We start from the raw sequence: 25132 nt of genomic DNA on the forward strand, positions 1-25132 counted from the left end.
TGTGATATCACAAATCACCCTCCTGTCTTCAGTACCCCAGTGGATGATCGTCTCCAACAGTCGGTCCCGGGTAAATCCTTTTACTGCCACTCCACTGGCAGGCTAACACACCAGTGTTCTTCCGGGGGGACAACGTCACAACAGCTGCAGCAAACTTCACAGTATGGAGACTGGCTGCCTCGGGTAGACTGACTCGACTCCCATCACAGTAGTCCCAGGTCGGCTCTGTAAGCAGACACGTCATCAATAACCGGGACACTAATACACCTCACTTACGGGCTCGGGCACAAACACCTGACGTATCCAGTCCATAGATGGCGCTGTCGTCGGAGCACCACCTCACCGGGGGTCAGGAGCGGCTGTGTTGAGCGCTGAACCAGACTGGAAACTGGTCCTCGAGGCCAGTACACGCTGTCCTCACCAGCTGTCGTCGTCCGTTTGGCGGGGGTTTCGGGAGCTGACCCACAGATGGCGTGGTTGTCACTGCTCCAGGCTCGGACGCTGGATCCGGGTTCGTAACAGGTGTTTTCTCTGGTATGGCCTTTATTGAAAATCTTATTAGGATAAGACATACTAATGTGGTACGAGCTACAGATAATTACTCGAATATGGGGGAGAGTAAGTGGATGGAGGTTGAACAAATGGATGCTGTAGAAGCAGTTAGGACTTATTGTAATGAGAGAGAAGTACTTCTAATGTCCTGGCATGAATTGATTTGTGATGATAATGTTTATAGCGATGCATTCTATGTTTTAACGGAATTTAAAGGACAAAAACTAATCTATTTTGGAGAAGGGGAAGGGGGTTGCTGTGCCTGTGATGGATTTTTTAACTTGCTGGCTAGTGAGTTTCATTGTGTGAAATCAAATACATGTTTTACTTATAATTCTTTTCTAAATTCAAATGTTTATTTCTATATAAGACTGTAGTGTTTATGATTTCTTGAATACCTGTATATGATATTCTTGAACACTTATGATTTCTTGAATAATTGCATAACTACTATGAATAACTGTATATGATTTTCTTGAACACTTGTATAACTACTAAGAATAACTGTATGCGTTAAATGTTGTAATAAACTCAATGTCTCTTCTAAATAAGATTTCTTTATCCTTAATAGAATAATTTACTTATTATATTGGAGGACTGAAACAAGTACTTAATTATGCAACCGAATAATGACATGATGTAGTAAGTTTAACGGAAATATTGAATACAATGACTTGAAAAGTTTTCCTTTGACTAATGAAGGTGTATGTTTAATAAAACTGAGTTACGAAAACAATGCCTTAAGATGCTACTGTAAGTAATGACTTAGTGCACAGGCAAGTATCTTTAATTGTACGAAGATGTCTTAGAATGATTTATATTGACCTTATTTTTAAAATATGGATAACTACTAATGCTCTGTAGTAACTCACTGTGAATTAGTAATGTTACTGTTGTTGTTGTTGTTAATAACGATGATCTACTTACTTACTAAAATGACAGAAACAACTAGTTTTGCGAATTAGTACAGAGATGAATAGAGAATATGTAGTGGACTGTAATGAACGGGTAAGAACATGTAGCGGAGGGATGGAGGAAAATTGTAGGAAAGGGTTGAAAGTTGGGTGGGGGAACATGTTGGGATGTGTAAAGGATTGAGAGATTGTAAGGGATGGTATCAAGATGTGCGGAAAACATGCTACAACATGTAAAGTAGAAATAGCGTAGTGAGTTGGGCGGTGAACACGCTAGGACTTGTAATGGATGGATGGAGTTGGGTATATTTACATATGACTCATGTTTAAATAAGATAGGGGACACAGTAATAGTTGTTTAAGTCTTGTAGAAAATAGAAAGAACTAGAGAATATGTAAGACTAAGTACAGATCTGATCTGAACTTACAGAGAATATGCTATGAATGGGGAAAGAATGCAAATTAACAGCTACATTTAAATTTATGAGACTTGGATGAGACGGAGGAATGTGAGAGGGGATGAAAGATAATTACACAGGTTGGGGTTATCCGAGTACTCACATAAGAGTTAGGCTGGAGACGGACTTGATTAAATATATTTATGTCTGATGATCTAAGGCTGAGGAAATGGAGCTTGGCTAATGTCCAGATTAATTTTACTACGTTAGAAATAAGGTGATCTTAAATCTCTGGGTGATTTAGTTGGAAAAATAAAGAACTTGTACAAAATGAACTAAGCTGGGGGGGACAAGAGTTGAAACTTGATAACTGAACTGGTTTTTATTTACTATGTCTGAAATGTAGTTGGGTGTTTAAATCTCTGGGGAATTTGGACTGATAGTAATGAATTTACAGGAGTGAACTTGGACAGAGGGACAAGAGCTAGAGTTTTATAATTGTTTACATCATATTTACTATGTCTGAAATACAGAGGGTAAAAATTTCAGGGAAATTGATGGGTTATTTACAAAGATACGAGAGAGAACTAAGATGGGGACGAGAGCTGGAGCTCGTTAACTGTTTTGATCTTATTTACGGTGTCTGAAATACAGAGGGTAAAAATTTCAGGGAAATTGATGGGTTATTTACAAAGATACGAAAGAGAACTAAGGTGGGGACGAGAGCTAGAGTTTTATAATTTTTACATCATATTTACTATGTCTGAAATACAGAGGGTAAAAATTTCAGGGGAATTGATGGGTTATTTACAAATATACGAGAGAGAACTAAGTTGGGGACGAGAGCTGGAGCTCAGTAACTGACTTGATCTTATTTACTAACTTTGAAGTATGTCTGCTTTAAATTTCGGGGAAAATTGGTCTGTTACTAACGATCTTGTACAAATGAACTAAGCTGGGGACAAGAGCTAGAGTTTGATAATTGATTGGATTTACTAAACTACGTTTGAAATACAGAGGGAAGAAATTTCAGGGAATTTGATTAGATATTAACGAAGATACGAGAGAGAGCTAAGGCGGAGGATAAGAGCTAGAGTTCAGTAACTGTTTGCATTTACTAAACTATGTCTGAAATACAGAGGGCAGAAATTTCGGGGAATTTGAATAGGTATTAACGAAGATGTGCGAGAGAACTAAGGTGGAGGACAAGAGCTGTAGCTCGGTAACTAAATTACTGTATTGAACTACGTTTGAAATATGATTATTTTTAAATTTTAGAGGGATTGGACTGTTAGTAATCATTATACGACAGGGGACTAAGGCGGGGATAGGAGCTGAAGCTCGATACCAAATTATTGTATTTTAATACATTTGAAATAGCTGTGTTTTAAATCTCGAAGAAAATGATTGGATACTAAAGAAGATGTATTAGTAAAACTAGTCCCTGACTTTGTTTATATATGTAAAACTGAATAGTTTAATGAAAAGAACTATGAATGAACAATATGAAGGAGAGAGAGAGAGAGAGAGGGACGGTCCAGATATTATGGAGAAGATAAGATAAGAGGTGACCTGCACGAGGCGTCTGGCTGACCGGCGTAAGGTAAATACAGCTGACGCGAGAGATTGTGAGGTAAGGGGGGAGGGAGGGGGGGTGAGGTACGAGCGGGAGATGATGGGGGACGGCTGTGAAATGATTCAGATATACTAGTTTCTAAGTAAGAATCCCATGACAACTCTTAACAAAACTCGTATGACATTATTTCATGATAAGAACTTTTAACAAACTTCTAATGTCTCGGAAATTATTTTTATCATAAGAACTTTAACAAACTTCTAAGTCTCGGAAATTATTTTCATCATAAGAACTTTTAACAAAATTCTATAATCTCAGAAATTACTCACTCATAAGAATTCCTTACTTCTAAAATCTGTGACTAGCCAAATTCACCTGAAAACCCCGAAGTGCTACACACGAATTTGAATTTCTCCCATAAGAACTTTAACAAACTCGTATAACATTATTTTCGTCATATGAACTCTTAACAAACTTCTATAATCTCAGAAATTACTCACTCATAAGAAATCCTTAATCCCAAATCTGTACCTCCCCAAATTCACCAAGAAACCCTAAAGCGCTACACACGAATTTCCAAATTCACCTGAAACCCCCGAAGCGCTACACACGAATTTCCAGAAAAAACAAAAATTCGTCTGTGGCGCTTACCCCCTACTACTCACAGGGTCGGTAGGGGGTCCACTACCGCCCACAGGGTCGGTAGGGGGTCCACTGCCGCCCACAGGGTCGGTAGGGAGTCAAAATATAATTAGCAAAATTAGTTACAATTTTGCCTAATCTGAGGATTTCAATTAAGTCCTATTAAAGTGAGGATAATGTTGGTATTCACTGTCACGCAGGACAGAGGGTCATACATAAGACAATAGGTCTAAACTGTAGGCGGAAGCACATATATATCATGGTTACAATCAATGTTTTAATGTATGGATATGTGAAAACAACTTTCTACTGTGCACTGCCACACAAGGGCAGGGATGGTTTCATAAGTGATGCAGCTTAGAAGTAATATAAATAAAATTGTTCTCCATTCTTTAAAATGGACAAGCAAATTTTGGATAAATTGTTAGGATGTCGTCCAGAACACCTGAGTCAATAAAATAGTTACACAGTTGGTGGTACAAGAGGCCAGGAGGTCTAAGATCTTTTACGGTTTCACATTCAAAAAATGCAGAGATTAATTAAGGAGAAAGCAGGACAATGCTGTTTGATTGGACATTGTAATTTTCCATCTATCAATGTATTTATATGTGAAAGGTATTATAATGCATTTATAGGTTAGTTATGGGTTCAGATCATGTACTACATATATTTTCCATTATAAATTAGCTACCATTTCCTTGAATTAACTGCTTGAACTTTTGCAATATAACAATATGGTTAATTTGTGTAAAGTATATAGAATTTAATTTTATTAACCTAAATGTATGATTCAAAGTAATATCAAATGTGTATACAGATAAATCACAGTATCGTGATATTGTAACAAACTAGGCTGGTTGTAAGAATTATTCCAGAAGGTTCCAGAAGTTTCGTGTAGGGACCTGACCGCAACAACGCACATTCCTCTGGGGATTAGCAGGTTTGAGTCACATATGGCGGGCATCTTTGTTCATAGTTTTGTATAATGAATCATCCTATAGTATTCAGTAATTTAGAGAAATTAGCCTTTATTCATTTTGTATTAAAATTGTATTGTATAATATTCATGGTTATAGTACCAAGAGTATTCTAATTATTAGGAGATTTGAGTTAAGTCACCATCAGTGACTTCACGAATCAGATCTAAGTTGTAAGGCGCGAGTAACCGGCGGTCATAGGTCATCAGAGTTGACATGTCCACTATTTCTCAAAGTTCAAATGACCATTTTGGGGATCGGGAACAGCTCTGCCGTTAGATGCTTCTGTAATTTACCTTCAGTAAAATAATTCAACCAGTCTGGATCAAATAAGTACAACAGAGGTTAATTGTTATAACTTAAACCTGGCTAAGTAACTTGGTAAGCGATGCGGAACAATACATTGCTCTAGTCTGGGGAAGACCAGAGAGAGGGAGATCAGTGTGGACTCCAGATCAACTGGGAGAGGTCAACCATCTTACCTCTCTCCCAAGACCAGCCCCCAACATCTGAGCTGGTCGCCCAAGGTAGAGTTGCTTTGTGAGTTCTTATAGGGATAGTCAATTCATTGCCGTTCAGGTCAAGTAGGGAGTGATAACCATTTAGATTTTGTTTTAGTTTTCTTTTAATAAATTAATTAGTTAATAATTTGCATTTTTATTATTTCCATGTGTATGTATATGTATGTGAACCTGTCCTGGTCACGTCGTCCACACGAGGCAGAGTTGGATTGGGCGCCGATTCTAACACCAAATCGGAAGTCATCATTCCTGTTTAATTAATTCCACACTTAAGATCTTTAAGGGTATCGGTTATAGTGGGGATCAAGCCCCAAGGTTGATTAGTTAGCATGATCGATCCAGACCTCGATCATTGCTCAGTGTTACTGGTTTGGTGGTGGCAGCAGAGGCGACTCTAGGGTTTTGCTCGAAGCCTAGGTCACGTCATACTGGTTGTAGAATCCTAAGTCGGTCAATCGTCTTAGGACCACGTGGCGTGGAGTCGGCTTCAGTAAAAGTTTTGGAGTCCCTTGTAGAGAATAAAAAGTAAGAATACGGGTAGAGGGGGAAAAGGAGGAAAGATTAAGTCGAGAAACCCTTCCCGTGTTACAATATATCACAGGAACTGTGATGAGGGTTCGAACCCCATGCACTGAGTGTTCTCAGATGCATGCTCTAGTCCACTACGCTACGACATAGTCAAATGAATTGCAACTTGGAGTACTACTGCACCCACAAGGATCCCAAGGCTTCCACTGAAGCCAAACCAGGTTTCACACAATTCCCCCATGAACTCGGTCTCTGTCATTCAGTAGTTCTGACTTTCATGCCCTCATTTCAATGTCTTTCTCCATGTATTGATATATCACAATAATATGAATTCTATGTGTATTGAAAGGTCCATCAGAGGTAGAACTACGGGAGGACATAGACCAAGTGCATGGGGAACTGCATGCACAACCGCCCATTGAATGGGTAAGGGGCTGCATAATAAAGAAAAAATGAATTGTGGGTTCAGTAGTACCTAAGGTTGCAATTCTTTTGACCATGTTGTGGCACATTCGACTAGAGCAAGCATCTGGGAATGCCAAACCCATAGGTTCGAACCACTCATCACGGTTAATGTGATTTGTTCATTAAATTTATTATATTTTCAAATAGGCCAGAGAGACGGAAATAACAGTTTCAAATGAGATCGACAAACTTGATGTTCAAAAGTCATTGATTCAAGAATGGCGATCTGACATACAAATGATTTGTCAGGAGTTAGAGTTAAACACTGGAACAACCTCGAGGAACATCAAATATTCTATCGAGGCAGTTGCAGACTCTATCAGGCATCGCAAAAATCTGATTGCCACTCATGTAGGTAGGCCTACTATTTGTCTTTGTTAACTCTGAAGCATTTTTTGTTTAGCTCTTGTCTATAATTTCTATGTAGGTAAAGGATAAGGAAAATTTCGTAACAACTTTAAAACTTTCAGTCAAAAAAACTTTATTTGCAGCATGCAGTAAAATGCGCTGTTCACTCCAGCACAAAAATGATTGTGACAGGAAAAAGCTTCAAGGCTTCATAAAAACCTACAATAGTGAAAACTCTGAAACTCTCAGTGAAAAGGATGTAATAGAAGTTATCCTGCCATGGCACAATTTACTGCCTCATCATAGCAAAAATGGTATGTAACCACATCTTATTTTATCTGGGGTTACAATTTGGCATTATCAAGACAAGCAACATTTAGCTTGCATAATGGATAAGCTTTGCTTATTTTTAAAGACAAATATCATCACTACTATTTGTAAAATAGGAGCAGTATCATAATCTGTAGGTTTTTATCAGGTTGATACTGCAAAATAAACTATGTATAGAATGTACCCAATTACCCAATCTTTATGTACTTAACTCAAACAACTTTATCATTGTGTTCATTGCTGTCTTCTTTTATGTGCTAGCCATATGCTGTATTGTGCCTACTAATTTTTGTTAAACTACCATTCAAGCTGTCATTGCAATCAATCTGAGCTACCTTTGTGCTTTAATATACCTACAATTTTCTCTCATCTATTATTTTTTCTTGCTTTGTAACTGTTATCATTTTTTATAAATTTTGCAAGTATTTACCTACTTCAAATTTTCTTAGATTAAGGACCTGCCCGAAACGCTGCGAGTACTAGTGGCTTTACAAGATTGTAATTACTATGCTATGTATCCTCAATCCCAATGTACCTTCTGTATATATATAAATAAATAAATAAATGAATGTATTATGCAAGTACCTAAACTGTAATTACATTAAATTGAGTTTTAGTTTACTTACAGTAAATAAATTTTCTTCTTTTATTAGTGTCCCTGGCTCAAAAAAAGAAGGCAGTAGAAGATGTGGAGCTTCAGAAGAGATCCAGAGAGGAGTAACAACATACCATTCAAGAAATGCTGCATTATCTCACATATTACAAGAAGAAGAGAGAGATTTTAACCGAACATACTAAAGAGTTATGTGGAATTTTCCCTTTATATCTAAGCAAGGTAAGCTAACAGCTTAAATTAAATGTGTGTTGCAATTCAGTTCTTCATAAACAGACCTTTAGACTTATATATACTAATTTTATACTTTATGTCTTGCTATTTATGGCTTTGACAGGTAGACAATTCCATGGTTTTAATATACTGGTGTCTTTTACATGTGAACTTTTATCAAAAATTTTCATTATTTATATATTCTAATTTCTTTAGTATTTTCAGACAAATTTGTAAATGTCTTAAATCCCATTAAATATTTTATATATTACAGGATCCTAACAAGTACACAATTGAAGAGAAGCACTTATCACCCAAAAATAATAGTGGAATCCTGGCTCTTTTGAAGCAAAGGCAAAAGTTGTTTACTGACAAGCTGATTACTACTGGCCTCCATTGTCTTGCCTGCACTTTGTTTCCTATCAATCATATCACTCATTCTTACAGGTGTGAGACAGAGAGGGACAAGATCATCCAAGAGGAACAACACCTGAAGGCTGATCCACACCTGAAGGCTGCACCACACCTGAAGGCAACACCACACCTGAAGGCAGCACCACACCTGAAGGCAGCACCACACCTGAAGGCAGCACCACACCTGAAGGCAGCACCACACCATCCACTTTTGCAGTTTTGCCCCATTTGCCAGCAACATTTGGCTGCTGTAATTAATAAAAACAAAATCGCCTTTAATGGCTTTACTCATCCTGGCTGCTTTAATTAATAATTAATTAATTCTCTCCACGAACAGGACCAAAACTTGCTCCAAGCGGAATCACAGTTTCGGGCGACCGAGCGGCAACACGGAAAAGTGTATACTCTTTTCACTGTGCTGACCTTAATTTTCGATGTACATATTTAATTTTTGTACCAATGTGTTCGCAATAGAATGTTCGTGAAGAACATATGTATAAAATGTCACCAAACTCTGATTTAAACCACTACCAATAAAGAAATTAAGTGGATCACTAGCCGTGAGCTCCAAACAGCGACGAGATGTTTCCATTCTTTTCAATGTTGTCAACTCCACACTTGTCCTACAGCGTTAAATTTGGTATCTTTGAGATCGCAATAAAATTCCCTATACGGTCATATGCATATAAATGTAGAATCATGATCGCGGCCCACCCGCAAGAGAGTGGGAAGTTGGTGGAGTGTTACCAGTTACAACACAACGGCGATCTACAATAGTTTCTCCACGAAGATACAAGCCAATGCCGTTCTCTCAAATAGACTATTTAGCTATAAGAGAAAACGTAAATTTTATGGTAAACAAGTTCATACTATCCCCAAGTCGATCGGATAAGAATTGAATTTTATAGAAATATTTGTTCGTCGGACAAAAATATATGTCTACTCGGGCAGTTTCAAGTGACCCCCGACGGACGTGATCTTGTGTCCGCGGGGGAGTAAAGTGTTTATTATTAAAAACAAAATCGCCTTTCATTGCTTCACTCAGCCTGACCAAAAAAAAAAGATATTTTAAAAATTTATTTAGTTTTTTATTTATTTAACTAAATACTTTTCTATGTTTAGTGTGACTTTATTGGTTGACATCCACATGTGGATTTTTTTTAAGCATGTTAGAGACATTAGGCAGATCATTGATGTATATACGAAATAGGATTATGCAAATTATGGGACCTACCCAGCAAACACAGAACGTTTGTGGACGTTTTTAAATGGTCCCACAAAGGTAATACTGTAACTTTTGACATAAATACGTATATCTGACGTTCTTAAAACCAAAGGATATAACTAAAAACATATATTCTTGAGACACAATTTTTTAAGATTTATGTAAAAATTTAAAAATAATAGTAAATGCTATGGAATTATAATGTTTTCATGCTTTATATTTAAGAATAAATAATTTTCAGTCAACATTTAGTTTTTTTTTGTTTACTTTCTGTAAAGCTATCCAATTTACGTTCTTATAACATAAATATAACATTTATATGACGTCAGTATAACGTTATTTACACGACATCATTACGTTATTATGATGTTATATTAACGTATAATTCCTGTGTGAAAACCAGAATATATATTGAACTTTATGTTTTAAACCTTGTAAAGTTATCATAAAACTTGGAATAAGACGGTAAGCATGCTTTACTTATGAAAATATACAAACAAATCAACAAAAACATTTTAACATAAAAAACATGAACATAACATAAATTACCAGCATGCATGGGAGTTAATTGGAACTCTGTAATATTGCATACATGAACCTTAAGGTACAAACCCAGTGTATTTACCCATGCAGTTCTTTCCTAAATCTAAATTTTTCCAATTTTTACACTTTGTTTCGAGTTCTGTCTTGTGTTGCTACTTTTAATACCCCATTAATGTCCCCTTTGTTATGTCCATTCATTCCATTGTGCACCTCTACCATATGTCACTCCTAATTCTTTGCTTTTCTAGAGAATGTAATATAAGCTTTGACAATCTTTCTTCATATGACAGGTTAACAGGTAGAACAAAGATTACCATTTATATATGGATAACTATTATAAGTCGGTTTGAATGAGTGAATTGCTGCTTGAAGATAGGTATATACACGTGTGGTACTATCAGATTGCATCGTGGTGAGCCTAAAACCCTTCAGATCCAAGCAAAGGGTAAAATGCCAGCAGATACAATTGCGAACACATTGATACCAAAATGAAAGACATATGACGAGAATTGAGGTAACCAAAGTGAAAAGAGTGTTCACATTACATTGCACTAGAGTGCTCCCAGGTTACTTTCTCTCACTTTCTCTGTTTTGTGTGGATGGTCCGCCGTGCTTTCATCACGTCAGCGGGTGGAGCACGCTGCTGTTTTTGACATTTCATGCATATATTCTGGTTGGAAATTCTATTGCGAACACATTGATACCAAAATGAAAGACCTAGGATGACAATTGAGGTGACCAGAATGAAAAGAATGTATACATTTTATCGCTCTTGTGCGCTCCCTGGTAACACGCTCTCGCTTGCTCTGTTAGTTGCGGATGGTATGCCGGGCTTTTGGAGTTTATATGCCTTTAGTCCTGTAGAGAATTCTATTGCGAACACATTGATGCTAAATTGAAAAACCTAGGATGAGAATTGAGGTAACAAAGTTGAAAAGGGTATACACTTTTCAGTATTATCACGCTCAGCTTTCTTTTTCTGGTACCCTTGGCCTACATTCATCTTGTCGGCGGGTGGAGCGCGCTGCTGTCTTTGACATTATATGCACATAGTTCTGTTGGGAATTCTATTGCGAACGCATTGATACCAAAATGAAAGACATAGGACGAGAATTAAGGTGACAAAGTTGAAAAGAGTATACACTTTTCAGTATTTCCGCACACTACCAGGGAATGTCCAAAAAAAAATGGAGAGAGTGGAGGGGTAACTTGCCCAAAACGCGAAAGTGTTTGGGGAGATTAACTTTCGTTCAATACTATTATGCAAGAGGAGCCACACATCTATGGTTCATCCAATAAAATCAGCAGACTTCTAGATGTTACTACTGCTCGGCTTAGACTCGGTTACAAGTATTTCTGGGAATTCTCATTATCTGCCGATGTAGACCTGACCAAATGTTAACTGTCAACAAAATTATTCGCACACCCTCTGTCACTATGTGATAGTGAATTCAGAGACAATTTTATAACCAATGTACCAACGATGTGTCAATATTTCATTCAAAATTATCTGGTACCAGAAATTTTAGCCAAATATCCCCAGTTTGCTAACTGTAAGTAGTAACAAAGTGATTGTAACCTATCCACCGCTGCCCACTGGATGGGGGACGGTGTGCAGGACAAACATATCAATTGTGACACTAGCTCTCCACATATGTCAGTTGCTTAATTTAGAAACTGTACTTGTGATCGATCTCGAACCCATTGTTGATGTGACGACTTATACTGAATTTTGTAACTAGCTCATCAAGATTGTAACTTGCTTAGCTAAATGAATTGTGGGGTTCAGTCCCTGAGCCCATTATGTGCCTCTGTAACCCTTTCCACTACCACCCACAAGATGGGTATGGGGTGCATAATAAATGAACTAAACTAACTTTAAGGCATCCGGAAAGAAAGCTTGGAGGGCTTGAAAAATTGCAGAACGAAGCCGTGAGGATAATCCTTGGGTGCCCTCGTATCACAAAGATACTTAATATGAGAAAGGAACTTAATATTCCGAGCGTTGTTTATCGTGTTACTGAAAATAACTGTCAAATTGGTATAAAAATGCTTAGGCTAGCTCATCCTAACCCTTGCACAGAAGCCCTCCAGAATTTATTTATTGAATGTTGAAAACAACCCTCAAGTTGACTATTTCTGTAACAGCATGCACTCCTGTATGCTTATCCCCACAATCACCAAGCCCACCCGAGTCACTCAAACATCTGCCACTACCCTGGATCACCTTTGGACTAATATAACAGCTCCCCTTACATCTGGGGTAATTTATGACAGAACAACTGACCACTATCCTACTTTCCTCATAGCAAACATTGACACATCACCACCAGAAACCAAAAAACTTTCATTCAGGCTACATAGTGAATCAGCTTTAGGCAATCTCTCTAATGCACTTCACAATATTAACTTGGAATCTGAATTTAATAATTCACAAGATATAAACTCATCAACTAACCTCTTTCTCTACAAAACTCTAAGCCTCTACAACACTCACTGTCCCCTCCTTACCAAACAAGTAACTGATAAAAGAAAAAATAACCCGTGGCTCACAAGTGGCATAATTAAATCAATCAACAAAAAACATGAATACGAAAAGAAATTTAGGATTGGCCTAATTCCAATGGAAGTAGTTAAAAGGTACTCGTCAGTGCTTACCAGTATCATAAGAAAAGCAAAACTTTCATATTATGAGACTAGATTCAAAGAAGCAAAAGGCAACATGAAAAGCACATGGAATACCATCTCTAACATCCTGGGAACTAAACAACACTCCCACAACCAGATAACACTCTCTAAGGATGGCCTTACACTGTCATCTGACTTAGAAATGGCGAATGAATTTAATAGCTTCTTTTCATCGATTGGTGCTAACCTTGCAAGTAAAATCCCACAGAGTCAGACACATATCAACACATATCTCTCAGGCAGCTATCCAAACTCTCTTCTCCTCTCACCAGTCAGCCCGTCAGATGTTGTGTCCATCATACACTCACTAAAAACCAAAGCTGGGAACATCAGTGAAATCCCATCCATTGTATACAAGAGCGCCTCCCATATGCCCTTGCACCACCTATAGCTCTGCTGTTCAACAAATCCCTTGAGTGTCATACCTTCCCTGATATCCTTAAAAACGCAAGAGTAACGCCAGTTCATAAAGGAGGTAGTGGATTATGTTGCATCTCTGCTTGCCTTGATGACTGAAAGAAAGCTTAAAGGGCTTGAAAACTTGCAGAACGAAGCCTTGAAGATAATCCTTGGATGTCCCTAGTACCACAAAGATACTTAACATGAGGAAGGAACTTAATATTAACTTAATAATAGAATATGAGTGCATATTCTACTGCATTACTATTTGTAATGATCCTCATATTGTGCTTCAGTAATCCAATGTATAACCCTGAGATGTTTTCCTAATTGTACTTAGGATTCCTTGTTCATTATTGTGTATTGTTCTGATCTGCTTTTGTGTCGAAAATTCTTGCATCGTACCTGTAAACAATTTTTTGACAATTTTACTGTAATTATCCTACTTAAAATCATCTGTACTTGTAAAGTAAAGCTGTAATGTACCTGTTAAACACTTTTTATCAATTTTACATTTAATTATTTCTCTAAAACTCTGTTTAAGAATTTGCTCAAAGATTAGTTTAAGGACTTGCCCGAAACGCTATATGCAAGCTAGTGGTTTTACAAGATTATAATTCTAACTTAAGCTCTATGTTGTCTCTTAACCCCCAATGTACGTTCTTGTATATATATAAATAAATAACGAGGGATCGAGGCATTAATGCGCAGTACGTGCTTCCCTCACCTGTGACGTCACAGCGCCATCTGACGACAGCAAAAACACAGGCGGCCATTTTATGTTCCACCAAGATTAAAAAAAAAAAAAAATTTTGCCCCGAGGGGCGAGTTTATTGGGCAGCGCCCAATGTGTTCGCAATAGAATGTTCTACAAGAACATGTATAAAATAAGTGACACAGAGATTATTGATGAGTGTATTTGTGTGGGTGATTATAAATATGTATGTGTATGTATATATGTATACGTATATATATATATATATGTACATGTATGTATGACAGTGTATACATGTATATATAACATTAATAATTTTGTAACTAGCGTCAAAAATTGTTATTTGCTTAGCTAAACAAACTAGAGAGTTCAGTTCCTGAACCCATTATGTGCCTCTGTAATCCTTTACACCACCGCCCACGGGATGGGTATGGGGTGCATAATAAAGAAAGAAATTGAAATAATAAGGGTATGAAATGTATCAACATAAAACATTAATGTTAGTGGCCATCAGGTAAAATCAGGTTATTATTTGTAAAGAATTTAAATGAGTTAAACTAAATACAAACTTAATATGTTTTGCTAACGCAAAAATATATTCCCGAGGTATTGTAATTGCAAATAAATATTTAATACAATTATTTGTATCATTTTTTTTATTTTAGATTTCCGTATTGCTTGATAATATATAATAGCGTTTAGATAATGCTAGCGCTGGACATTCTTTAGGCTCGTTGCATGTTGTGATAGTCGCCGCCATTTTAAAACCGTGTCGAGAGGGACTGCTGTTGGCTTATCCACAAAATCCTGCTGCATCTTCAATAGTTAAGGTAACTGTTTTCTTTTATTTGCTCTTAGACATGTGTAGTATATATATAAGCTTGTGGTGGTAGGCTGGATGGTGTGTTGATGGCCCTGGCTGGAGGTGTGTTGATGGTGGTGTTGTGTTGATGGCCCTGGCTAGAGGTGTGTTGATGGTGGTGTTGAGTTGATGGCCCTGGAGGCGTGTTGGTGGCCCTGGAGGTGTGTTGATGGCCCTGGAGGTGTGTTGGTGGCCCTGGAGGTGTGTTGATGGCCCTGGAGGTGTGTTGGTGGCCCTGGAGGTGTGTTGGTGGCCCTGGAGGTGTGTTGATGGCCCTGGAGGTGTGTTGGTGGCCCTGGAGGTGTGTTGATGGCCCTGGAGGTGTGTTGGTGGCCCTGGAGGCGTGTTGATGGCCCTGGAGGTGTGTTGGTGGCCCTGGAGGTGTGTTGGTGGCCCTGGAAGTGTGTTGATGGCCCTGGAGGTGTGTTGGTGGCCCTGGAGGTGTGTTGATGGCCCTGGAGGTGTGTTGGTGGCCCTGGAGGTGTGTTGATGGCCCTGGAGACGTGTTGGTGGCCCTGGAGGTGTGTTGGTGGCCCTGGAGGTGTGTTGGTGGCCCTGGAGGTGTGTTGGTGGCCCTGGCGGGAGGTGTGTTGATGGTGGTGTTGTGTTGATGGCCCTGGAGGCGTGTTGATGGCCCTGGAGGTGTGTTGGTGGCCCTGGAGGTGTGTTGGTGGCCCTGGAGGTGTGTTGGTGGCCCTGGAGGTGTGTTGGTGGCCCTGGCTGGAAGTGTGTTGGTGGCCCTGGCTGGAGGTGTGTTGATGGTGGTGTTGTGTTGATGGCCCTGGAGGCGTGTTGATGGCCCTGGAGGTGTGTTGGTGGCCCTGGAGGTGTGTTGGTGGCCCTGGAGGTGTGTTGGTGGCCCTGGAGGTGTGTTGGTGGCCCTGGCTGGAGGTGTGTTGATGGTGGTGTTGTGTTGATGGCCCTGGAGGCGTGTTGATGGCCCTGGAGGTGTGTTGGTGGCCCTGGAGGTGTGTTGGTGGCCCTGGAGGTGTGTTGGTGGCCCTGGCTGGAGGTGTGTTGATGGTGGTGTTGTGTTGATGGCCCTGGAGGCGTGTTGATGGCCCTGGAGGTGTATTGGTGGCCCTGGAGGTGTGTTGGTTGCCCTGGAGGTGTGTTGGTGGCCCTGGAGGTGTGTTGGTGGCCCTGGAGGTGTGTTGGTGGCCCTGGAGGTGTGTTGGTGGCCCTGGCTGGAGGTGTGTTGATGGCCCTGGAGGCGTGTTGATGGCCCTGGAGGTGTGTTGGTGGCCCTAGCTGGAGGTGTGTTGATGGCCCTATATATATATATATATATATATATATATATATATATATATATATATATATATATATATATATATTATGAATATCAGAGGTCCCAGGACATTGGACCCAGGACAATTATTGTGCATATGTAGTATGTATATTTATGTAGTATATTTGGCATATTTTTTGGCATTTAGTTAATGCCAGTTAGTGGCATGTCTCTGCACCGTTTCCAGTTTGTTGATATGCTTCTTAAGATATGAGCACCATACAACTGCTGCATACTCCAACTTTGGTCTAACAAAAATTGTGAACAATTTCAAAATTTCTGTTGAAGAAATCCTGTTTCCTAGTTCTGCATCTGTTTTGGTATAACACCTCCTTTTTTACTAGGCCTGCAATTATGAATGCCTTTATAACCAGCTAAGTTGTAGAGTTGGGTATAGTCTTTACTTAGCCAAGTTTCTGTTAAAATGAGGGTCTGTCTAATTACCACAAGCTACCACAAGCTACACAAGCTTCACAAAGCTTCCTGGCAATACGTTAGTAATGAATAAATATAATATGTTAGGTTAGGTTGACCTAACTTAACCTAACCGACGCTTGGATCGTCGACTTGATTTGGCGTCACCAGCTCTTTATTTTCGTCTAATTTCTTTATAAAAAGATACTTTTTCAGATTAAAATTATGTTTTCTCGTGTTGTACATTCAGCACCAACATTATAATGAGTAAATATATCATATTTATTCATTACTAACGTATTGCCAGGAAGCTGAGTGGTTAGGTCTCGATAAATTTCCTGGTATAATATTATTGTTTGCTATTCTCCATCTTAGACTAGGCAAGTTGAAGTCACCTAGGAAGATAATATGAGGTATCGAGTTCTCCATTTTGTTTATCTGTTCTGTGAATTCCTCGGCCATTGCATCTGGCGGTTTGTATATTAGAATAATCACTAAATTTATTTTCTCTATTTTTAATCCCAATACCTCTACCACCTCATTTGTAATGTTAAGGAGCTCCGAGCATACAAGGTCTTCCATAGTATACAGACCCACTCCTCCATGTGACCTAATTTTCCTATCACAGTTGTGTACTTTTCGAGACTACATTTCAAATATTCCCTAACATACATGGCTTCTCCCCCCGCTTTGTGTAAAATAGTTTAAATCCATTTATGGGACATTCAGCAAATAGTTCTCTATTTTTTACATTCATCAATGTTTCGGTACGTGCAATAGTATGTATTGTTTCATTGCAGATAACAGCATTTAAATTTTGTTTGTTTCTTAGACTTAGACTCGTACTACCAAGTTGCTGTTGGCAATTGGATAATTTTTTTATGAAGTCATTTGTTATTTTTTCCCCTATAGTAATTTATGCTTTTGATCTCAATTAGTTTTATATCCTAGCTTTTTAATTTTTTCCCCTTATATATTGCCATCTTATCTGTCTGCTTTACATGGCTTAAGCAGAGTCATGTCTGCTTAAGCCTTTGTTATTTTACTAATTTACCTGTTTTAATTATTATTTGTTTTCAAAGTTTAGTTTACCCCATTTTATTTGCTTTTTGCAGTACAATACTTTACTAATAATCTTGTAATAGTAATTGGTAATGTAGCACTTGGCCTTTCTCCTTCAGAATGTATGCACACATTATAGAAAAAAAAAGAGAATACCACACAAGATGGCAGCGTATGTCACGGGCCAAAAAGCGACGCCTAAAAGAACAGGCGTCCCAGCGTGGCAAAAATGAAAATAGTGATGAGGTTGAGATTCAGTTGTTGAATCAGGATCCTTTGGCCAATGTTACAACAAACAGCATAGACGATGACCATGCTGCTTTGTCATCTAATTCAGAACCTAATATTGGTTGTGGAGCCAATGAAGATGCATCATCTCTGGAAAGTCAGAGAGAGAGAGATTGGACTTGGGACATGATTGATGAGCATGACCCAATATCATCAGAGTCAGAGAGCAGTGGTGATGAGGATGATAAATCATTATCAGATGTATTGTTAGTATGGGTTAATAAATATGGCATAACACACAATGCCATTGATAATTTATTAAAAAAATTGAGAAAACAGGGACATGCTGACTTGCCAAAAACAGCTCGTTCGTTACTGAATACAGTTAAACATATACCTACTGAGACTAAATCAGGCATGATGTATATCTACTTGGGGTTAGAGGAGGAAATGTTGAAAACTTTAAGGCTGTATCCTAAATCAACAATAAGAGATTTGGCAGAAATATCTTTAATTTGCAACATTGATGGTTTGCCAATATTTAGAAGTAAAAATGAAAGTTTATGGCCTGTTCTTTGTGCTATCAATAATGTCAAACCTATAAGAGTTTTCCCAGTAGTCCTCACATACGGAAGCTCTAAACCTAGTGATTTAGATTTTTTAAATGAATTCATTCAGGATTTGAAAAAAATTATGCACTATGGATTTAAAAATGATGACAAAACATTGCCAGTAAAACTAAAAGGAGTCATATGTGATGCCCCAGCAAAAGCAATGGTGAAGGCAATCAAACTCCACTCTGGCTACTTTGGATGTGATAGATGTACCCAAGAGGGTGTTTGGAATGGAAGAATGACTTATCAACAAGTGAAAAATTTACAACTCAGAACAGATGAAGATTTTCGTAATCAATCTAATTCTCAACATCACCATGGTAGATCACCATTCTGTGACTTAAATATAAATATGGTGAGTACTTTTCCCATAGACTATATGCATCAGATATGTCTTGGGGTTATGAAAAGGTTACTTCTTGCCTGGATACGAAATAAAAACGTAAAATTATGTGCTCGCCAAGTTGATGAAATTAGTCAGCGTCTAATTCAACTAACACAATTTGTGCCTATGCACTTTGCACGTAAACCTCGAAGTCTTTCAGAGGTTGATAGATGGAAAGCGACTGAATACAGGCAACTCCTTCTCTACACCGGTAAGATTGTACTGAAGGGAATCTTACCCAAAGAATTGTATGACCATTTCCTGACTCTGAGTGTAGCCATTTCTATTCTTGTATCATCTAAATTGATTCAGTTAAATTACAGCCAATATGCACATGATCTTTTGCTGTACTTTGTGTTAAAGGCTCGTGAGCTGTATGGTAAGGATTTTTTAGTGTACAATGTACACTGCCTAACACACATATCCTCTGATGCCAAAGAGTTTGGTAGTTTGGACAGATGTTCAGCATTTCCATTTGAAAATTACCTGCAGCAGGTTAAGAATATGGTTCGATCAAGTAAAAACCCTCTTGTTCAAATTGCAAAGAGGCTGAAAGAGATGCAGCATGCTCAAAGGATTTATACACCAAATACAGAACATAAAATATATACCAAGGCACCAAACAATGCCTATTTGCTGAATAATGAAACTTGCTGCCAAGTTTTGGACACTGTCAGTGACACCGATGAAAATGGAGACAGCATGTTCCTTTGCAGGGTATATTCGAGAAGTATACCTCTCTTTGAGAAACCTTGTAACTCCAAATTAATTGGAGCATTTAAGGTTCTTACTAGGAATTCATCCATGAAGGTGATTCCAGCAAGAAAACTAAACCGCACAGGTATGATGATCGAGACAGAAAGCGCAAATACTTTTCTGTCAATACTACATGACTTATGACAAGTACGTATTTAAATACTGTATCCATACTTTAATAATAGTTTGAACTAATATTGTAAGTTAATGAGATTCACAATTTTGTTTTTTATTAAAGCTATTATCTTTTGACCAATATTTACCTGTTTAAAAATCCCATTACCCTGTATTTCATGAAAATTATTAATATTTTGAGAGCACATTAAGAGATAAAACTGTATTAAGCCTTTTAGTCCATACATGGCAGCTACTGTTTATACCAACCGAAAATCATTTACAAATGTGGCTAATCTATGATTGACATAATCAAGTAAATCTATTACCAACTTTATGCTAATTTCTTTTTTTGGGGAGAACAACCCTTAATAAGATTTTTCAATTTTGTAGATGACATCTGAAAAGCGGTATGCAGTTGTAGGCTTCAATGATCGTAGTGTGGGTATCATCTCCACAACCTGGATTGAAAAATCTGATGATGTAAGCATTGCTTTGAAACTAAAAAATTGCATATATTGAGTTGCTTTAAAAATATTCCAAATTAGTGCTAAAATTAGCATGTAACAGTTTATTTCGACTTTTCAGGACAAAATATTGTGCTGGTGGCCACGGAGCAGGCATACAGTTAGTGCCCAAAAGCACGAAAAGCCAGACACGACAAATTGGCGAGTGCATGTCGTATCAACAATCCTATCAACAACTGGTAGGTATTAAATTTATAATTATTAAGATTTAAGATACAAGACACCTATTCATTCATTCACCATAACTTTAACACTGCAGACAAAAACAGCATTATAATTATATTTTAATCACAAGATGGGTTTCCTCATAGCTACTTAAGACTTTTGTGCCCCAGTTATAAGTTCCAAATCATGTACGTCGTTTTATTAAACATCTCTTTAGGAAGCTGATTTAAGTTATTTCTTAGTGTTCACTACTCTACTAGGTAACGATAAATATATATCTCGCTGATATATTACTAATTATATTCAATTATTACAGATGATTTTGACGTTGCAAAACGAAGATGCTTAGCTGCGGAAGACACTTCAAATGTCGAAACTGAAGACGATATGGGCTATCCTCGACAACGAAAAAGGAAACCATGCTTCAAATATGAAGAAGAGAATTCCGAGAATAACAAACGTAAGCATTGATAACCTACTACAGTAATTTAAAAAAAATTTGCAACTTGAAAAATGCCATTCAATACATTAAGCAATTTAAATAATTTCAGGCAATCATCACTCGTCTCAATCCAAGAAGAAGTGTTCGCCATCTTCATATGAGAATACACCTTCAAAAGAAATAAGTCCTCCGCAAATACCATATTATTCTGGTATATTAAGTGAATGTAAGGATTAGTAGTAAATAACATTAAAAGTTCTAAATTGATATTTAACCATGCTTCCTTTGTTTGGTTATTTATGCTTTTGGTTTAAAAAAAACTAAAAACTGCTCTAAACTTAGTTCTTGCTGTTTTTTTTTTTTTTTTTTTGTTTAATTCCTTCTGGAAGTACTAGAAGCTTTGAGTAATTTTTATGCTTATCTGGAATTTCTGTATAGAAATATGTGTTTATTTCTAATTGTTTAATATTAAGTATATTATTCTTTTATGTGCATATGGGGTCTAGTGAACTTTTCCCACTTTGTCTAGCAGGTGCTTTTCACTTGTCACAGTTCAGGGAAATTTTGGTTTTCCTTTGATCTAGTCACTAGAAACAAGCAGGTTTGTTATTACTTTTCTTTTTGTTTGTCCCTTACGTGTTAATTTGTCCTTTATCTTACCTTTACCTTACATGTTAATTTGTCCCTTACCTTAAGTTAATTTGTAAAATAAATAAATAAATAAATATAAATAAATATGTTTATTCAGGTAAGGTACATACATACAAGTGATGTTACATTAATGGATTGATATATAGATTGAGCTAGTACATACAATGCCTAAAGCCACTATTACGCAATGCGTTACGGGCAAGAAAAACATTAATATCTAGAACTTAATACTAATTGAGCATAAAGAATAAAAAGTGTTGAAAACAAATACAAATAAAGATAAAAAAAAGGGGGAACATGACTGAAAAAACAGCACAAATACAATAGGTTGACAAACAGTGTTGATTAAAAAAAAAATAATAATAATAAAATAAAATAACAGACATGGGTTGACAATAAAGGAGTGAGGTGGGTTACAGGGAATTTATTAGGTAGTGTTTAGTTTTTATCTTAAACTGGTTGAGAGAGGTACAGTCTTTAACATGGTTGGGAAGGTCATTCCACATTCTGGGTCCCTTGATTTGTAGAGCATTTCTAGTTTGATTAAGTCGTACTCTAGGAATATCAAAACTGTATTTATTCCTGGTGTGGTGCTCATGGGTTCTGTTACAACCTTCAATGAAGCTTTTGAGGTCAGGATTGGCATTACAGTTCAGCGTTTTATATATGTATAATACACAAGAGAGAATGTGCAGTGACTTAATATCTAACATATTCAGAGATTTGAGTAAGGGTACCGAGTGATGTCTCATATTATATGTATATGTATATGTATATATAATTAAATATGTATCTCATATTGACCCCCACCTCTCTCATGTTAGTTCAAACTATATTAAAGTCTTAAAAATATATTTTGGTTAACAAGTGTTTGAAATAAGCATAACTCCTTTTCAGCTAATAGAACAGTCCTACAAAAGCCGTCTCCAGTGAAGACTACACTTCACAATACACCTTCAACGCCATCAGTGTTTCCTCATGAAGGTAATAAGTTAATTTTTAAAATGTGTATTTCATGTTGACCCCCACCTCTCTCATGTTAGTTCAAACTATATTAAAGTCTTAAAAATATTATTTGGTTAAAAAGTGTTTGAAATAAACATAACTCCTTTTAAGCTAATAGAACAGTCCTACAAAAGCAGTCTCCAGTGAAGACTACACTTCACAATACACCGTTGACGCCATCAGTATTTCTTCATGAAGGTAATAAGTAATTATTTAAAATATATATCATGTTGACCCACTCTCTCATGTTGACCCTCATTCTCTCTCTCATGTTGACCTCCCTTTTCTCATGTTGAAATTTGTTTTGTTAATTTTGTTCTGTCACCTCTTCTTATTCTGTGTGTATGTGTCTGTCTGTCTCTGTATGTCTCTCTATCTTTCTTTTCTTTCTTTTTCTTTATTTATTTCTTTCTTTTCTTTTTTCTTCTCTTCTCATGTTGGCCCTCCTCTCTCTCATGATAACCCCCCCTCTCTGATGTTGGCTCACCCTCTTTCTGATGTTGGGTAGTTTAAATGTGATGTAGACATATAGTATAACTTATAATATTAGTATGCAGTAGTAAAAGCTCATGAAATTTGTTGATTATACAGTACAGTAGTTAGATTTTAATAGCTAAATCTTGCAATCTTAAAGACAATGAGCTGGTCACGCCAAGTACTTCAGTCGTTAGGACTCCAAGGTCAAGGAATTTATTCGACCCAAAGTCACCAGACAAGAACGATGGGAGTTTGAAAGAAATGATGCAGAATATGAGCAAGTTTTGAAAGTTTAATTAATTTATTATGTAGCCTATAACCTATATGTACCCTATGGGTGATAGGCATAAGTTTCATGTTCAAGTAGACTGCAAACTGAGCAGGTTAGATTGCTGAATTTGCTTCCAATTATATAAGCAGTTTCATAATTACTAAGAAATTATCCCATTATCTATCACATCAGTCATAGCCTACTTTTTGGGTGCTTTCTCAGTGTCAGTTATTTTAAAATATACTTTATAATGCTTTTATTTTAAATGTACATTCAAGATATGTAATATAATAGCATGTACACTTTCTATATACTGTATAAATTTCCAGGTAACATGTTGCAGGCCATATACACTGAAGTGAATGAACTGAAAAGTGATGTGAATGAACTGAAAAGTGATGTGAAGATATTGAAAGCAACTTTGACTACAAAAGAAACAGACAAGATCATAGAAGATCTAATACCAAATCCTATTGCTGCAGAAGGTGATCTTAATGTTCTCAATAGGAAGTTAGCAGAATCGAGTTTCAGAACAAAATTTGTAAGTGGTATTTTAACAGTAATGTTTCCTTCAATTTTTCATCTTAAATATTACAGATATTTGCTATTTTTCTAATTAAAATTTTTTGATAGTTCATGCAGAAAAGATAAAATTGCTAAATAATAAGAATAATGATATAATCTTGTTTATATAGGATAGGATAAAATATAACACTTACGTATTTGTAAATTATGTAATATTAACACAGAGTCTTTCAAACTCTCCTGAGTGCTTTCTCAAGGTCTTGAGTGTATGGTTAGGATGAGGCTTACATTTCAACGACTATATTTCTCTTGCTAATTTTGTTAGTCGTTGAGATGTATCTCTTCATAACACACACACTTATCTGCTTGATGGGGGTCTGGGAGTTCTTCTACTCCCCAAGCCCGGCCCGAGGCTAGGCTTGACTTGAGAACTTTGGTCTAGTGCTTGGTGATTGTGGGGATTATCATAGAGGATTACATGCTGTTATGGAAATAGTCAACTAGAGGGTTATTTTGTAGACCCAGGTCAATATTGAAATCACCTCCTAGAATGATGTGATTTTTGTTGAGATGTTATTTATGATAAGATGCCTTATCATAAGTTATGATATATATATATATATATTTATTTATATATATATATATATATATATATATATATATATATATATATATATATATATATATATATATATATATATATATATATGCGAACAAGCCTGAATGGTCCCCAGGACATATGCAACTGAAAACTCACACCCCAGAAGTGACTCGAACCCATACTCCCAGAAGCAACGCAACTGGTATGTACAAGACGCCTTAATCCACTTGACCATCACGACCGGACAAAATGAGGTGATAGCCGAGGCTATATGAACCACCCCACCGCCGGCACTCGGATAGTTATCTTGGGCATAGCATTTTACCAAATCACCTCATTCTTTGGGGCACACGTGAGGAACACAAATGCGAACAAGCCTGAATGGTCCCCAGGACATATGCAACTGAAAACTCACACCCCAGAAGTGACTCGAACCCATACTCCCAGAAGCAACGCAACTGGTATGTACAAGACGCCTTAATCCACTTGACCATCACGACCGGACAAAATGAGGTGATAGCCGAGGCTATATGAACCACCCCACCGCCGGCACTCGGATAGTTATCTTGGGCATAGCATTTTACCAAATCACCTCATTCTTTGGGGCACACGTGAGGAACACAAATGCGAACAAGCCTGAATGGTCCCCAGGACATATGCAACTGAAAACTCACACCCCAG

At 37.3% G+C, this 25132-nt stretch overlaps 1 protein-coding gene across 1 annotated transcript; it reads left to right on the forward strand.

The window, feature by feature from the left end:
* The first annotated feature begins 17864 nt into the window (after positions 1–17864).
* On the forward strand, positions 17865–24399 carry LOC138365072 (uncharacterized). Its single transcript, XM_069325180.1, has 10 exons — positions 17865–18075; positions 18334–18887; positions 20181–20270; positions 20376–20493; positions 20796–20939; positions 21031–21147; positions 22470–22556; positions 22689–22775; positions 23655–23866; positions 24370–24399. Exons 1-10 carry the CDS (start codon positions 17865–17867, stop codon positions 24397–24399), a joined length of 1650 nt encoding a protein of 549 aa, XP_069181281.1.
* The last annotated feature ends 733 nt before the right edge of the window (positions 24400–25132 follow it).

The sequence above is a fragment of the Procambarus clarkii genome, chromosome 15 (genome assembly GCF_040958095.1).
Source record: "Procambarus clarkii isolate CNS0578487 chromosome 15, FALCON_Pclarkii_2.0, whole genome shotgun sequence".
Taxonomy (NCBI): domain Eukaryota; kingdom Metazoa; phylum Arthropoda; class Malacostraca; order Decapoda; family Cambaridae; genus Procambarus; species Procambarus clarkii.

Excerpts from the sequence above, each read along its gene's own strand:
- LOC138365072 (XM_069325180.1), top strand. The coding sequence starts at position 17,865 with ATGTCACGGGCCAAAAAGCGACGCCTAAAAGAACAGGCGTCCCAGCGT. Across the intron at positions 18,076-18,333 it reads AGATGCATCATCTCTGGAAA|GCATGATGTATATCTACTTG; the intron begins GTCAGAGAGAGA and ends AGACTAAATCAG. Across the intron at positions 20,271-20,375 it reads GGATTGAAAAATCTGATGAT|GACAAAATATTGTGCTGGTG; the intron begins GTAAGCATTGCT and ends TCGACTTTTCAG.